General features: G+C 34.3%; 1 protein-coding gene across 1 annotated transcript; it reads right to left on the reverse strand.

The window, feature by feature from the left end:
• Positions 1-3347: 3347 nt before the first annotated feature.
• LOC111784308 (cysteine proteinase inhibitor 1-like) lies at positions 3348-3707 on the reverse strand. Its single transcript, XM_023665049.1, has one exon. It carries the CDS (start codon positions 3705-3707, stop codon positions 3348-3350), a length of 360 nt encoding a protein of 119 aa, XP_023520817.1.
• Positions 3708-18772: the final 15065 nt, after the last annotated feature.

The raw sequence follows: 18772 nt of genomic DNA on the forward strand, positions 1-18772 counted from the left end.
AAAAATGACAATTATCTACTAAAAAGTCTTTTAAACAATTTTCTCACAAGAGTCATCACAAAAGAATATTTCACGGTGATAGAAATTAAAATAGGACACGGGTATGGGTAGACTTATATATCCCTATCCCACCTTCTAAACATCTCTAAATGATTCCAAAAAAACGCCTCAATTTAATATTTTTTTTTAAGAAAATGTGATATTATTTACAAAAACTTCTCACGGTAAATATTTTGATTTTTCAACTAGGCGACGAAACTTTGTAAATTTTTTCTTTAATATTTAATTTTGATTATAATCATGTAACGAATGTTTTGATCATTTAAATTTTGTATTATATATTTTATTTAAGTTATTCTATTTTAACATGCACGATGAATTTTATGATTTACCTTGAAATTATGAAATTAATTTTATTTGTAATGACATTAATTATTATTTTAGATTTATTATATGTATGTATGTAACGACCCAAAATTTTCTACTTAATTTAAGGTCGCTACTGTATACATACCCTAAACATTGAATGCGAAAGACTTCATTTAAATTTCATAAAACATAACCTTTATCCTAAAGCACAGCCATGGACTTACGTGTTTCGAAAACATCTTTAAAACGACACAACAAAAGACTAAATAAAATGAATAAGAGTTTAAGTTAAAAACATCATATTCTAGCCTAAGACTAAGAAAATAAATACCACTACCCTATGCATGTGCCATGGTCTCGAGTTGCGATGCCGTCATCAGCCGTACAGGAATTCCTTGCCTTAACCTGAAAAATGTAGTAGCACATAGCTTGAGTATTTAAAGAAATACTCAGTAAGTGACCCCACTATTGGGGTTAAATGCAACAATCACATGCAATGAAATGATGAGACCTATCTTTCGTTTCGTTTCATTTCGTTTTTCCTACGGTTTTGTCCTAACGGGTAATTGTGGACGTGTACCATATACTCTACGCACAGCCCATACGTGCGACTATGGGCTCACCAGCTAGTTCGCACACCGCTGGGCCACTTTCCTTATCCGGTGGGCATATTCTGGGAGCCCCTTATGCCGGGACCCGTTCAAACCAGTAACCGTCACGACAGCGCTATGCAAAGCATAACGATTGTTGTCTTGCCATTGGATGTACGCGTCCGTACCCTCGTGATGGGATAGGGGTATCCCCCAGATGCATGAACACACATAATGCATGAGGTCCCCACTACTTCTACATTTATCATTAATGAACATAACCCCCCCTGTCACGTTCCATGCTTCATGTCCTTCTCATTTTCAATTTACATTTCATACATATTCCTATCGAGGTTATGATTCCAGACAGTTTACCGTATTTCATGTCATACAATTCATGCTGTTTATATTCAAACATTCCATACAATCATGCCATAACCATTCAAGAACAACATATCGTTACATGCATTACACATCACATCAGACTAAACAGCATACATAGCATACATTCACGTTCACATGACTACGTACTTAAGCACAATAATCTAGCATACAATGTATCATATCACAAACAAATCACAACGTAAACACTTCATAATCATATCGTTCTCTAACTTATCATAGCCTTAACGTTCTTATACCTATCACAGACATATCATTACGTAACGTACCTTAGTCATATCATCACAAACACTATCGTACCTTAACCTAACGCTTCGTTGTATCAATCCTAACGCTATCGTTCTATCAATCTATCACAAACCTATCCATTTCTACCCATAACCTAACCGTATTCTTTCATCAATCTCTCCTATCCATAGCACTCCGGTATGTAACCTAACCTTAATGTTTCATGAACGTATCTTACTCCTATCGTTCCATTTCGTTTTGTGCATCCTTCTCGTATCCTATCTCAAACATATCCTTGAGCACATCGTACCCTAATTATTATCCTACAATCCACATATTATAACATAACATAACATATAGGAAACATATCGATCCACAAACAATTCACACGTATCAATATATATGACACGTGCAGAACCACAGGGCACGTGTCAACATCAAATATAACCATGTCGATAGTAAGGTCACTTACTTGGTTAGCTTAAGTCGTTGTCACGTATATATCCTTATTGAAAGTTCCGTCCTTTGAAATCCAAGTCAACCTATGTGAGCCCATGACATCAGTTTCAAGTTTGAACTCTGTAAAATTATTTCTCTTATTTACCTTGTTAAAATTATGATATTTCACAAAATTTAATAGAGTTCCATGATATCTCTTGTTTTATTTTTAAATTCTGTCAAACAAATTTTCCCTCAATCTTCCATCCCCTTCTTTGTAATTATTTTCATTCTGTAAATAGATACAAATCTTCCCTCAATCTTCCCTCCTCCTTCTTTGTAATTATTTTCATTTTGTACATAGATTCTCAATTCGGTAAACATCTTCAATTTTGTAAATAAGATATTACTCTAAATTTATATTTATTTTCATTCCGTAAACCGATATTATTGGCCAATTTTAATTTGGCTACTATCTTACATATTTATGGATCTACCAACTAAAATTTCCTTGATTCTAACCTTATTTCCTATAACTTCCAATGCTAACAAAAATCTAATTAATTGAACATCAGATCTAATTATTACAATAACTATAAAATATGAAAGAAGATTTATCCTAAATTAATTTCTTATAACAATAACTATAAAGTAAAAAGGATATATGAGATAGGATTTTACGGTAATAATAGACAAAAATCTCTCCAGATAAATCTACATCATATCCTTCATATCCTTCTGTTTAAACACCATTTTACTCTTTCCTTTTTTCTGTTTTTTTTTTTTTTTGGAGAATTGTGATATTATGTGATTGAGGAAAGAGGATGCCGTTAGGATGAGAGGTTAGTGGAGAGAGGTGAGTAAATTTTATTTTTATTTTTATTTTTATGTAATCCTTTTTAGTTATTTATTTATGAATTACTATTATTATTATTATGTTGACGTATCTATTTTTCTATAATTATTTTTATTTGTTTATTTATTTTTATTATTATTTTTTTTTCGGCTATTACAATGTACCCTTTCATATGACTCTCATATACTTTAATTATTTATCTTATTGAAAATATAATAAACTATATTTCAAAAAATAATTTACCAAGATAACTTTATCTCAACTCTCTCTCTCTATATATATATATATATAAAAGTTTATCGTATAATTCTTTTATTCAAAGACATATATATTATTCAACAAAATTATACTTGTATTAAGTTTTAGACCATACATAAAGTTGATCGAGATTCCAAACATTCATAACATAATATAAAAAAGATAGAGAATTAAAAACACACCGTCTGTGATAAGAAGCAAGAAGTCTATTTGGGGACGTCATAGAAGTTGATAAGGTTGTTCTTGTTGTTGAGGTCAGTGAACACAAGGGTGCCATAGGTTCCACTACTAGTCCCCTCAAGAGCTGTCAATCGAAGGTTATAGTTGGTCCCGGCCACAATTTGCATTTCTCCACTAATCACTTTTTGAAATTGGAGTTGAGTTTTTGCCTGTTTATTGTGTTCATTGACTGTGAACTCACCTAAGCTCTGAATCTTTGGGTCATCTATGTTTTCTATTGGTTTGTAGCTGCCAACCAAATCTAAACGGTTAGTTGCTGCTGCGAGGGACGATAGCGATAGGACGTAGAGGAGAAGAGAAGCCGCGAGGAAAAGAGTCTTAGCCATGGTGATAAAGTTTGAAGATGATGAAGAGTATTTGATGGTTTGTTTAAAGGGAAGATTGATGAATATTTATAGGAATGGATAAATGCATGAATGGGGTGGAGATTACAATTTTTTAAACAAAAGTTATTTCATATTCAAAGCACATTCTTTTTATGGTAGAATAAATCAAATAAGGTAATAAGGTAATAGTAGTTATTAAATAAGGTAATAGGAGAAGGTTTACTGACCTATTAAAAAAAAAAAATCATTTATCGTCAAATAAATCAAATAAATCAAATAAATCAAATAAGGTAATAGTAGTTACAATCATAAATAAATAAATAAATAATAAACAAAAAGTTAATTATGGTCCTTAAATCTACCCATTAAAGTAAAGCAAACTCTTTTGATTTTAATTTGGAATAAATTAGAAAATTGAACTAAATCAAGAGGATTATTGTAACGGTCAAAGAAAAAATAATAATAAATAAAAAAATAAAAAATAGCAATCTTATCCAAACTGCTCTCACTAATCTCTTATCTCTCTCTCAACTATCTCTCTCCTCAACCGACTCGTCATCAAGAATGTATCGGTTACTTGAACAAAAAAAAAATGCAGATTTATGGGGAGATGATGCAGATTTAGTTACAGAGATTTTGCTTTGTTATTACTATGAGGAACGGACACAAATTTTGCTTTATAACCGACACAGATTTTGCTTTATGAAAACTCATATTTGAGATATCTTTTTTTCTATAGGCGTGGTACAAGATCTCCTTTTCTGGATGATTTATCGAGAGAGATTTTGCTTTGTTATTATGGTGAGTTCTATTGAGATCTCCTTTCCTTTATACAATTCATTGTGTTACAATAGAATCAAATCTCTTTTTCATTCATTTATCGATAAGATTTTAGTTAGTATTATATTAATTGTAGTAAATGGTAACTAATTAAAAAAAAACAATGAAATTTGGAAATAAGAATTGATTAACAAGAAAAAAATAGAGGAAAAAGAAAAAAAATTAAATTTAACCCAGTAAACATATAGAGTAAAAGAGAATTAAAAGATAAAACTAGAGGAATTATGGTCAAGAAACCCTATCAAATTCTTTCCTATAACATATCCGCATGATTATATTTAATGTTGACATGTGTCCTGTGATTCTGGCCTCGTCATATATATTGATATGTGTGAATTGTTTGAATCGATATGATTATGATATGATATGTATATGTTATGATATGTGAATTGTATGATCATACTTTTGATATGATGTGTTTAAATGATATGTTTGAGATAGGATATGAGAAGGAACTAAACATAATGTAACGACAGGATTACGATATGCTCATAAGACGATACGATAAGGTTATGTATAGAAAATACTATAGTTGTGATAGGTTAATAAAAAGATACGATAATGTTATGTATACTAATCGTTATAGTTAAGATATGATTAATATAATGATATGGTTAAGTTATGTATACGAAACGTTATGATCACGATCGATTGGAAAAATGATACGGTTAGGGTAAGGATAGAAAAGGATAGGATTATTATAAATTGATAGAACGATAAGATTATGATAGCCACCTAAGGAATATAGACTGTTATGATAGGTCTCATTCATGAAATTGTATGTGTTTGCATATAATCCCAATAGTGGGGTCACTTAGTATTATATTTAAAATACTCAAGACAAGTGCTACTTCTATTTCAGGTAAAGGAAAAACATTGTTGTACAACTGACGACAACATCGCAACTCGAGACCATGACACATGCATAGGGTAGTCACATACCCTAACCGTATAATTTGATAACTCGAGATCAGATGTAGGCTATAATAGGATAATGTTTTTAATTTAATCGTTCATTTATTTTATTTAGTTATTTGTTATGTCGCTTTAAACACGTTTTCAAACATGTAAGTCCACACCTTTGTTTTAAGATGAGATTTACGTTTTACGTGTATACAGTAGCAACCTTAGATTAAGTAGAAAATTTTGGGTCGTTACAAGGATTATAATAAGTAGAAAATTTTGGGTCGTTACAAGGATTATAATTTAAAGTAGTCTTTTAATTTTAATTTTAAAGGGTTTAAAATGGTAGAATTTTAAAATTAATCATTAAATGATTAATTTTTTTTATAAAAACAAAGGTTAATTAAGATATGTTTATTCATATTTAATAGCTAATTAAGATTTATTAAATTATAAATAAATTAATTATAAAAAAACTCTATTTAAAAATCATTTTGTTTCGAGATATTTAGTGAAAGAACACTTTTATTTAAACACTAACTTGAGAATGGAATAAGTCAGTTTTAATTAATAATTTGAAATAAGCACAAAATGTGATTAATTTTTATTTTAAATTTAAAACTCGGTAATTCACATTAAAATCAAGCTAACCAATATAATATAAGGGTTATGAATGAGCAACTTCTGAAAAGGAAAAGATTGTAGTTTTATTTTCGATTCTTGACCTATCGTAAGACAACACTTATTAGGATAAAATTACGATATCTAATATGATGGTTCACACTTACAAAGAACTCATTAAATTTGTTAATAATGTCGTTAACCAAATTAGTGATAACTCAATATTATGGACATAAGAGTTATTCTTGTATATATTGTATTCTAGCATTGTACATATCAGATTGGGTCGATGTAGATAAGTCATAACATGTAACAAAATACTTCAGTTATTTATAAAAAAAACAAATAATAAAAAAAAAATTGATTGTTCCTATCTTGCGTGTTCGGTATTTAGAAGGGAGTTCTTTCGACCCATGTGGCTTTAGTTGTTAATTTAATAAATGTATAACAAATTTGATAATAACACGAAAAATAGTATTTTGAACCTAATTTAATAGATAAATTAGACATTGCTTAATAATTATATAGTTTTTTTTTATAATTTTTTTAAGTGCTTTTAAAATTATATAATATAGTTTTTTTTTAAAAAAAAAAAAAAAAAAAAAAGAAATTGACAAAGAATTATAATATTTCTTTTGAGGTGTTAACATTCGAAATTTTTTCCCCTTTGAGACAGGGTCATTAACACGATCTGAAAATTTGCTTTCTCGTTCAAGTATCATACCATAACCACTCAAGATTTCCCTAAGTTTAAAATATGGAAGAAAAAAATATTTACTCGTGTCTATAAGACCTCACAACCTCAACCCTGTCGAGAAGACCCTCATGGAGGCACTTAAATCATTATGTGAAAAACCATTGTCTTTCCGATCTTTTTCAATGAATCTGTAAGGAACGCTAAAGTTTAATGAATCTTACACATATGTTGGGTTAAAATATGAAACAAATGCGCTTTCGCTTCCGGGCCATTTTGGAATCAAATTTCGTAGGTGTTAACATTACAATTTTTTTTCCCTTTGAGACAAGGTCATTAACTCGACCTGAAAAGTTTTTTTCTCGTTTTAGTATTATACCGTATCCACTAAATATTGTTCTAAGCTTAAAATATGAAATAAAAAAAAATATTTACTCGTGTCTATAAGACCTCACGATCTGAACCCTGTCGAGAATACCCTCATGGAGGCACTTGAATAATTATGTGAAAAACCATTGTTTCTTTCGATATTTTTCAACGAAGTTGTAAGGAACGCTCAAGTTTGATGCACTTTCGCTTCCGGGCCATTTTGGAGTCAAATTCCATATGTGTTAACATTGGAACTTTTTTTCCCTTTGAGACAGGGTCGTTAACTCGATCGGAGAAGTTGTTTTCTCGTTTTAATATCATATCATGTCCACTAAAGATTGTCCTCAGCTTAAAAAATAGAAGAAAAAAAAATATTTACTCGTGTCTATAAGACCTCACAACCTCAACCCTGTCGAGAAGACCCTTATGGAGGCACTTAAATCATTGTATAAATAACCATTGTTTCTTTCGATCTTTTTTAACGAATCTGTAAGTGTGAATGTTTGATGAAACACCACACCTAAATGATGGTGAGAGTTATCTTATTTATAATCATTTATAGTAGAGAAATATGGTAAATTACAAATAATATGGAGAGAACAACAAAAGAGAAAAATAATAAATGAATACAATATATTTGTCTTTAATAAAAGGGAAATAGGGTAAGCCATAATGTAAGACAAATATGCATTATAATGAACGGTTAACTATCCTTCACACCCCCCTACAAGCTGAGCGTCGAATTTGAACGAACGTGAAGCTTGGATCTGAAAGATTCAAAGAGAGGTCGAGAAATACTTTTTGTGAAGATGTCAACAACTTGGAAATGAGAAGGTACATATCGTGTGCGAAGTTTGACAGCGATACCAAGTTCTCGAAGGAAATGATAATCTAGTTCAACATGTTTGACCCGTTTGTGAGAAACGGGATTAGAGCTAAAAAAAAAATAGCACTTTTGTTGTCTCATAAGAGTAAGGGCTGCTGTGAAATAAGGACCTTGAGGTCATGCAAAAGATGTGTAACCCAAAGAAGTTCAGCAACAGTTGTGGCAAGAGCACGATACTCAGATTCACAGTTGGAGCGTGAGACAGTAGGTTGTTTTTTTGCACTCCAAGAAACGAGATTGTTACCAAGATAAATAGAATATCCGGATGTAGAACGATGAGTATCGGGACAACCAGCCTAGTCAACATCCGAATAAGCGACTAGCATACTAGGAACAGTGGATGGGCGAAAGGTAAGCCCAAAGTGGAGTATTCCTTTGATATAGCGAAGAATACGTTTGACAACAAGAAAGTGATCTGCACTAGAGGCATGCAAGAATTGACTGACAGAATTGACAGCATAGGCAATATCTGGACACGTAATAGTCAAATACTGAAGGGTGCCAACAAGAGATCTATAGAGAGTAGGATCAAAGAAAGGAGAACCATCAGCAGTTAGGTGTTAAGAAACAACCATTGGAGTGTGGACTGGTTTGCTATCGAGCAACTGAGCACGAGTAAGAATATTTCGAGCATATTTTAACTGACTAATAAAGAGACCATTATTTGTGGGTGAAGCTTCAAAACCAAGAAAGTAACTGAGAGAACCCAAATCTTTGGTAGCAAACTCAGAATGAAACTTGCGAGTAAAGCTGTCAATAAGAGGTGAGTTGTTGCCGGTAACAATAATGTAATCAACATAAAGAAGCAAATAGATAAGGTTAGATTGCTGATGAAAGACAAAAAGGGTGTGTCAGCGCGACTGCAAGATAAACCAAGTTTGAGAAGAAATGAGCTAAAACGCTGAAACCACGCGCGAGGAGCTTGCTTTAAGCCATAGAGGGCTTTCTTTAATAGACAAACATGAGTGGGAAATCGAGGATCAATATACCTAGAAGGTTGTTCCAAATGAACACGTTCAATAAGAGTTCTATTGAGAAAAGCATTTTTGACATCAAGTTGTCGAAGAGGTCATTTATTTGTGACTGCAATAGAAAGCACAACACGGATAGTGGTAGCTTTGACAACCGGACTGAAAATGTCAGTGTAGTCAAGACCAGGAACCTGAGTATAACCTTTGGCAACAAGACGAGCCTTGAAACGCTCGACGGATCCATCAGACAAATATTTAATAAGAAACACCCATTAGAGCCCACGATGTTGGTGTTGGCAGGGCGAGGAACCAAAGTCCAAGTATCATTTTGTTGTAACACTCGAATTTCTTCATCTATGGCAGCAACCCAAGCAGGATTCTTAGCCGCAGATTTGAATCCTTTCGGCTCAGTGGATGCAAGAAGAGTATAAAGAAGTCCAGATGAGCCAAAAATACCAAGATTTCCTGGATGACGAGTCTTGAATATACCAGCTTTGGCTCGTGTGATCATAGGATGAGTGCCTAAAGAAGAGGAATCAACAGTAGGTTAAATAGAGGTCAAATCAGAAGTCGAGAGTGGCAAAGTGGAACGTGCAAGAGAAGTATCAACCTACACAGACTCATCCACAAGGTCAGAACAAATATCACACGGGGATGAACTAGATCGAGAAATGTGCGATGATGAAGTGGTAGGGGGGATGAATCAATATGATAAAGATGTGGTTCCAAAAAATTTGAAATAGGAAGAGAGTGAAGATGTTGGGCCTGGGAGCTAGGGATAGCAGGAAAGTGAGTTTCATCAAATTGAGCATGGCGGGTGATATATAGCTTAATAGTGGCGGGATCAAGGCAGTGGAACCCTTTATGAGCAGGACTATAACCCAAAAAAATACAAGGAATGCTACGGGGAGAAAGCTTTTTAGACATATAATCACGCAAGTAAGGATAAATACGACAACCCAAGGGATGAAAATTGTCATAATGTGGAGTGTAGCCATAGAGGAGTTCAAAGTGTGACTTACCTCCAAAAAGTGGAGTAGGCAACCGGTTGTAGCTGCAATGCTGAAGGCGTCAACCCAAAAACGAGGAGAAATATGAGAGAAAGAGAAGGGCCAAGCCAGTCTCAGTCACTTGACGATGTTTTCTCTCAGCACGACCATTTTGAGTAGGTGTATATGGACAAGAGAATTGATGGTGGATGCCAGAATTACGTAAATGAGTTTTGAAATAATTGCTAGTAAATTCGGTACCTCCATCGCTTTGAAATACCTTGATACGAGAAGAATATTGATTTTTCACAAATTTTTTAAATTGAAGAAAAATATCAAAGAAACCATATTTAAATTTTAAAGGGTAAAGCCAAGTGAATCGAGAATGATTATCAATAAAAATAACATAGTAAAGAAAACTCGAATTTGATTTGATGGGGGAAGGACCCCAAAGATCACAATGAATAAGATCTAACACATGAGACGACCTACGTTCATTGCGGGAATAAGGCAAGCGATGACTTTTTGTAAGCTGACAAGTATTACATAATGATGGAGAAGACAATAAAGACGTAAGATAAAGATGACCTTTTCTATTTAAAAAAGAAATAACAGAATGATTCACATGACCTAGGCGAGCAAGCCATAAATCATATGAAGCACGTAAAGATTTGTTTCTAAGGACTGAAATAGAAGTAGAGTTGCTGCGCTCTAGCACATATAGCCTTCCATCTCTTTTACCGATTGCCACCACCATTCCTGATTGACGATTCTGGATAGTAATAAGATTATTAGTAAATGTAACGGAGAGAGGAAAATTAGACGTTAATTTACTTATGGAAAGAAGATTTTGAGTGAGATAAGAGACAACCAAGACATCTAACAAGTGAATATTTGGAACAGGAGAAAGACTACCAATGTGGCTAATGGGTAGGTGTTAAGGATATTTAGTAATAAATTATAGATTACCATATATATTATATTTGATATTTTATTATAAGGCAAATATCTAATATTTGTCATATGGTAATTATTATCTTTCCGTTTATTGTTATTTCCATTTATTACTATTTCCATATCCTTGTAATTTATTTGATTATAAATAAGATAACTTTCACACCATTTAGGAGTGGTGGATTAAGCAAACATTCTTATGGTATCAGAGCCATTTTGGTTTAGCAACCCAGATCCTTTCCTTTCAATGGCTTTTGAAATTTTCTACTGTTCTTCTCCACCACCACTGCTGGCTTTGACGCCGCAGAGGCAGACGTCATGGCTGCCACATGTAGAGCCGATTGATTACTCTTCAGCTCCACCGTTTTGACCTCCAAATCATCCTTCATCATACTTTGTACATACAACCTCAACTTTTCCAAACATAGCCTCTTTCATTTTCTTCCCAATTTTCCCTTCATCCTTCATCCTTCATCCTTCATCCTTCACAGAAACCCTAATCTTAGGATCTTCATCAGTGTTCTCTTCGGAAATATATAGAATCTCGATAAGCCCATCGACCTTATGCAGAGATTTACCCTTGGAATTTGGGCGCCGCACCGGCCTCTTCGCCAACCAAGTTGCCACCGCCCTTCTCGCCAAAATTGGCTCCTTCGCCCAATGTGGCGACTCTTCCGGCTTCAACATTGTCTTTGTCCCTTTCTCTAGGTTTCCCCTTCTACTTCTTGGGGTTAGACATATTCTCACCAGAGCCAAGGCAGCATCGTCGCTAAGCGACAATCCCTCTTCATGGGTTGGACATATTCTCGTCGAAGCCAAGGCAGCATCACTGCTGAGCGGCGATCCCTCTGCAATTTTCGATGGCCAAGAAAGTGTTTCTCTACGCCTCATCTAAACTAGGTTGTTGACATCTTCACGAAAAGTGTTTCTCAACCTCTTTGAATTTTTCAGATCCAAGCTTCACGTTCGTTCAAATCCGACGCTCAGCTTGCGGTGGGGTGTTAAGGATATTTAGTAATAAATTATAGTTTACCATATATATTATATTTGATATTTTATTATAAGGCAAATATCTAATATTTGTCTTATGGTAATAAGTATCTTTCCCTTTATTTGATTATAAATAAGATAACTTTCACACCATTTAGAAGTGGTGGATTAATCAAACATTCTCAGTAGGGATGCACCGTTTCCTACGATCACATAGTCCTTGCCCATGTAATTTTTAAACTGATCCAAAATAGATGGGTCGGCAGTCATATAGGCCGAAGCCCCAGTGTCCAGAAACCAATCAGCAGCATCAGGTCCAGCAATAGAACATGACGTGTTAAAGGCTTCAGCAAGGTGAGCATGAGAAGAATCAGGTTGAACATATCGTTGGTTGCAGCGGTAGCATAATGGCCCTCTTTGCGGCATATTTGGCAGTGAGGTGGTCGACGACCCTGACCTGAGTGGGTTCGTCCTCGATTGGGAGAGTTGTTTTTGTGGGAATAAGAATGACCTCGCTGGTTGTTAGAGAAAGCAGGGTGGCTTCCATAAGTGCGACGACGATTAGTGGTTGTGAATGTTGTAGGAGTGGAGTCAGAGGACTCAAGGGAGCGCTGAAACAACTCAAAACTTTCAGCTTTAGAGACTAAATCTGCAAAACATGGGATAGGGGTGAGAGCCATCTGAGTAGTAGAAAAAGCTGAAAATTCAGTGCTGAGTCCACAAAGGAACCAGTGCACTTTATTAATATTCTCGACGGGTCTGCCAATGGCATGAAGTTGGTCACAAATTGTCTTAAAGGCACGGGCATACTCAGCAACAAGTTTGGTGCCACGTTTCATCAGCTGCAAGTCATCCTTGAGTCTTAGTTCACAAGCTTTCGAATGATGGTTGAACGTAGTTTTCAGCACAAGCCAAACATCACGTGCANAAGGAGACAGAGAAGTCTTTGATCGGCTGCTCTCCACACCAAATATTTGGGGTTGAGTGTTGAGGAGGTTTCTAGTTCAAAGCGAGGTGGTGGAACCATAGTTCCATCAACATAGCCCAGCATGTCTTGACTCTCAAGGAGAGGGAGAAGTTGGCTTTTCCAAAGAAGATAATTGGAGGAAGAAGATTTGATGGTGATCATATGGATGAGAGTATTAAAAGGAAGAAGATGATAAGAGGATTCGGAACCCATAGATAAGAAAGGATCAGGGTTGTTAAACCGAAAGGGCTCTGATACCATGTTAATGTTTGCTGAATCCACCCTACTTAAATGGTGGTGAGAATTCTCTTATTTATAATCATTTACAGAATACAGAAATATAGTAAATTACGAATAATATGGAAATAACAGTAAAAGGAAGGAATAATAAATGAATACAATATATTTGCCTTTAATAAAAGGGCAATTATGGTAAGCCGTAATGTAAGGATATTTGCCTTATAATGAACGGTCAACTATCCTTAACAACATGATTAAGATCTTTCTTTTAAAATCGTAACAAGATCATAGGATATTTCCAATTTTGGAAGGGTTTGATGTGTAGTACTTCTCCACACACAACTCATGTACACGCACATCGACCTACCAGGTGGGCTCATATACGTACCCCATTGGCCTGACTTGTGGGGCACAACGCATTACATGTCATCAGATGCCTCGGAAAAGAAAAGGCCCACATGGTATCATAGCAAACATAAAGCGTACTCTGGCAACTTTACGTAAGGCAGAGTTTGTTTTTTGGGGGTGATAGTCCGTACTAGCATAACATAACGGGGAAGTGTCCCGATGCACATGACATACAGACATGCATAAGATCTCATGAGTTTAATTCATAACATGACATTAATTTCATTTCCTTTCTCATTTCATCCATAACATATTTCATATATGCATCAGGTATATAAGACAATCATCACATAATCCATTAATGGTACATGCAGTAGCCATATGGCATGCACCATCATACATCAATCAATTATCTAACTCCAACCGTAAGGTCACTCACTTGATTGACTTGGACTTGTTAGCCGCTTTAAAACTATATTCCAACGCTTAATTCTACCCATATCAAACCATGTCACATAGTTTAGGGCATATCCATAACTTATTCTAGCTAAACATGATGATATTTTCAAACATATGTATTAATTTGGATCATGCAAGTCTAGAATAAGTATTAGTTTTGTAGGTTGCAATGGGTTGGGTTCATGTGTTAGGGCTTCGACTTGAGTCCAGCAGCTTCATCTCCTTTGCACGAGAACATGGAGTAATCCTCGATCTTTCTCCCCTCTCTTTCGACGGCTTTGTGACACCGTTTACGCGTTATTCCATCATCCTTCGTCCATCTCTTGTTTGTAAAATAACATCACCACACTCCATTGCTCCTAAATCCCAAAAATCTTAACTAAAATTTGAGATCTTCGTGAGGTAATGTTTCAGTTTCCTTATCAGACAATGCTCTCGTTTTCTTCCCTGAATAACTCTCAAATGTGCCGTTGGGTTGCAAAATGAAGAAAAGATTATGTTTGTGATGGAGAGCATGAGAGTAGGGTTTTTAATGGGGGTTGTGGTTGGTTACTCCGCAGAAATAATATCTTGTTGGAAATCGTGAGATTTCCCAACCCTAGAAGAGTTATGGATCAATTATCACAATTCAATAAAGCAATTAAAAATAAATTCGTTGCTTGAGAGATTTGACCTCTCACGGGGAAACCCCATATACTTAGTAAGCACACGCCTTAATCACTCGACCAAAGCAACAAATTTTGATTGATGATCGATGACAGGAGCATCCAAGAGTTGTGTAACTGCAAGGGTTGTTAGATCTATATCATTGTCCGAATTTTATATTTTAACTTCGTTTCAGAACATTGTATTTATTTGTAACATTTGTATAACTTCCATGGACGCATATGGTACTTCTCAAATCCTTAATGTAAATTTATATTTCTAATATTTTGATTTTCTTTTGAGTCACCTATTTTAAAAAATGAATAATATTATCACTGTTTTACCCTCCAATGTATGTAACCATTCGTGATTCGAAGTTTTGAAAAGTTGGTCGTTAGACAATGAGAAAATGAGGCTCCATTGTTCAAGTTTTGAAATCAATGTTTATAAGAGAACTACTCATCTACTTTTGCTTATCTGAGGATGAGTGAATTTTATCTCCTAAGACAATTATTACTCTTTCTTATTTGGTCAAAGTCCCCAAAATTTTAGGCATTTGAATCAACTAAAAAATAATTACCATCTATGAACTTATTCAGGATTATGATCGAGTCACATATGATCATCCGGTGAAATATTAATCTGATGTAGCCTACCCTCCATATCTTCTAAAGTAGTAAAATAAGTTTCAAAGAAATATTAATCTGATGTAGCCTACCCTCCATATCTTCCATAGTAGTAAAATAAGTTTGAGAGAAAGTGCATAAGTGATACTTGCTGTACTGACCCAATTTTTCCTTTAAAAAAATAAAGTCAATACGACGTGCATGAAATTCCTAATATGTGTGTATATATATATATACTTTAAAGTAGTTTACTGAATACTTGTAATTGACTAAAACCTTCCTAGAATCCATTTAAACTAACAATGGTGTAAATAAAACAATAAAACAAAAATAAGAAGAAAAAGAAAAGGAAACGTCCTAATCTAACCTAAGGACTAAAACATATAATGCAAATATGACTACTCTAACTTTATTTTCATTGCCTCTACAGCGACATTGACGTCCATACATGGGTTCATTGTCTATACTGGAAAAAATAAGTAGCACTTGACTTGAGTATTTAAAAGTATTAAGTAAATAGTCCTAGTGTTGAGGTCGGAAAATGCTATTACATGCAATCATAGTAGGAGTACCTATCCTTTCATAAAACTTTTCATTTGTCTCTACTTTCCAATCCATGTAGGCTTAGATATGTAGTATTTCTCTTTCATGGCCCATGCAAATGCACATTAAACGAATATGCGGACTCATTACCATATTTTTTATGTCTGTCGTGGGTCGTCGTTGGTCGCTTGGACCTTCTTTGGATAAAAAAACTTGAGCTTGCCTAGCTCGTCCCAGTGTACCAAAGCCTGAAACGTTTTTCATATAAGACTTGAAATCGTGTCATACCAATAGTCCATTGATAACTATGGTTATGAGCAATCTCCATAAAATATTACTTGGACACGAACTCATTTATGAAACTGAGGTTTTGTGACTATTAATACTGACATCACATAATCTCACCTATTTTTTATAGGACGAAGACTTTACTTGAAGTAACTTGTGTAACCTTGTGAGTGCAACCGTCCACCACTATTTGAATGGCGGTGTGACCTTTCACTATATTAGGTAAACTAAGAAGGAATTCCATGACATAACCTCAAAACTATCGAACTTCTTGGTACCCTTCAAATTAACTGAATAGTTGTTTGGACATATCCTTTAACAACTCTTAACGTTACCTCTAACTTAGTGCAAATTAAAAAATAAGAGAGAGACCATGCTAAGAATTTTAAACTCATATGGCCTCAAGAAAGAATGGCAGTTTATGGATTTAGAGAATGGAGGCTTGCAATGTTAACGACAGTGAATAATGTAGCAAGATCACCCATGATTGCAAACGGTATCTCTATTGATGATATAAAAGTTGGTGAAAAGAGGAAATCATGCTTGACCACCCACAATATATTTGAGAAAAAGGTTTAATTGCTTATCATTGAGCCATTCTACTATGTAAGTGACAATACACTCTCGCTTAGGTCAACCGGTAAGTGGGTTTGTTGTTAAATACCTGGATAACCTGTGTGTTGTATGACTGATACATACTCTGTGGCACCTGTACGTGTCATTTTTTTATGATGCTATGTTATGTTATGATTATGTTGTATTATGACATGACGTTTTTATAGTAAGTCACGAAAAAGTAAAAATAATATCATTTATATCTTTCGTAGGCATACCTAACTGTGATGAATTGTCCGCTGCAAGACATTGGAAACATTCTGAGTGTACATCATAGGCTAGTCTATAGAATCTATAAGCCTAGAGATCTAATACAATTTATAACGAATCATGTAAAATATTCAGATCAGGATTCAAATATTAGATTCAGCACCTAGTGACCCCGTCCATTCTCCTATATCCCTTGCGACATGGTCACATTACTTGCTTGTAAGGCCCCAAATAAGGTTAATGTAACTCAAGTATGTATAGGAAGCCCTCAAGATGTTTAAAAGACTCAAAGGATAGAAACTAAGAGACCTAAGCAAAGACAAAGGGGGTAAATAAGTAATGTTAATACCCTAGTAAGGAATTATAAGGATTCAAGGCGTTTGAAAAAGGTTTGTTAAGGAAAACATAAGCATAAAGGGCAAAAATGTCATTTTTCTAATTTTTCAAAAAATGAACTTCAAATTTATTAGGATTTTAAGGTTTCACTATTATTTTACGCTTCCTCTGTAAGGTATTAAGTAGGGGCTTTCCTTTGAAACAAAAATGAAGTCCTCAAAGTTCCTTAAACTCGAGTTGGAAGCTTTTGGATTATGAATTTCATTGATCTCGGGTTTTTCAAAATTAAGAGACTACAGTTCATCAAATTCCCTCAAAGCAATTCTAATCGCTTTAAGATTAGCTCCCCCAACAAGTTTCACGGATGAATCAAGTGCCGAAAACATCCTAAACACATTCCCTCAATTTGAGTTTTCATGGTCGTGGTATGGAAAAAGCTACAAGAAAATTCATCTAGTCAAACCAATACGAATCAGTTTCTAGGCACTCAATGAAGAAGTTTCATGAAGACCCAAAATCTAAAGACCTAAAAATAAATGACAATCGAAGACAAAACTTATGAGATTCGTTTTTTATGAATTTTAGAAAAACCTCCAAATTTTTCGACTAAGGTCCATTAAACTTTAATCCAAGGATTATATAAACTTGAAGAGGATGAGAAAAGAATATTTCATAAAGAAGTTGGCGCCCGAAGAACTCTCTATCAAGCCTCGCAGTTACCTTTAGAATCTGCAAAAAATTGGTATCATGTCAAGAGAAAGAATCTATCTAGAAATTTGCTGCATACATAAGAATTTTCCTTCAAAAATGAATTCCCAAGGTTAAGAGAAAGATTAGGAAGAAACTTCACCAAAGAATTGGGAGATAAAAGTGCCTAGAACATGTCTAGAACATTTCAACAAAAAACAAGTTTCTGGGTTTTAACCGTGGCGAGATTTAAGTTTTCCAACGAACTTTGAAGTTTATAACTTTAGCTAAGGTCCATCCTGAGGTGAATTCTTGATCTTTAGCTTTTTCATGAAACATAATCTTCCAGTTTCATGAAGAAATAAACGGGATGTAGAAGGCGATTTTTAAACCAATCTCACAACCAGCCACAATCGTAGTAAAAAAAAATTAAAAAAAAAAATAAAAAAAAATCTCCTTTTGCTACAATTTTTAAGTCAAATGTGGCCACTTATTATTGATTTTAAACCCGTTTTGATGACAGATTTGTTATGGAATTTCCTAGAACATGGTGATATGCATTTTTTTAGTTGAAGAGATTTGTGACGAAATTAATGGAATCTTGATGAAAAGAACCCTAGAAATTGACCTACCAGAATAGTTTCTTGGGACAAACGATTAATTTTTACCAATCTGATCTACATATAAGTTGTAATCAATAGGCTCCACCTTTGGGAAATTTTTTTTAGAGTAAACCATTTAAAATTCAATTTTATATCCAAGTGGTCACATAATGAAAAGTGTCTATGACCTAATGGATAAGGCGTTTGACTTCTAAACAGGCGATATTGGGTTTGAGTCCCATTGGGCGTGTCAATGTCTCGTACTCTTTTACTCTTTTCTCC

This window comes from Cucurbita pepo, unplaced genomic scaffold (assembly GCF_002806865.2).
Source record: "Cucurbita pepo subsp. pepo cultivar mu-cu-16 unplaced genomic scaffold, ASM280686v2 Cp4.1_scaffold000183, whole genome shotgun sequence".
In the NCBI taxonomy this organism is placed as follows: Eukaryota; Viridiplantae; Streptophyta; class Magnoliopsida; order Cucurbitales; family Cucurbitaceae; genus Cucurbita; species Cucurbita pepo.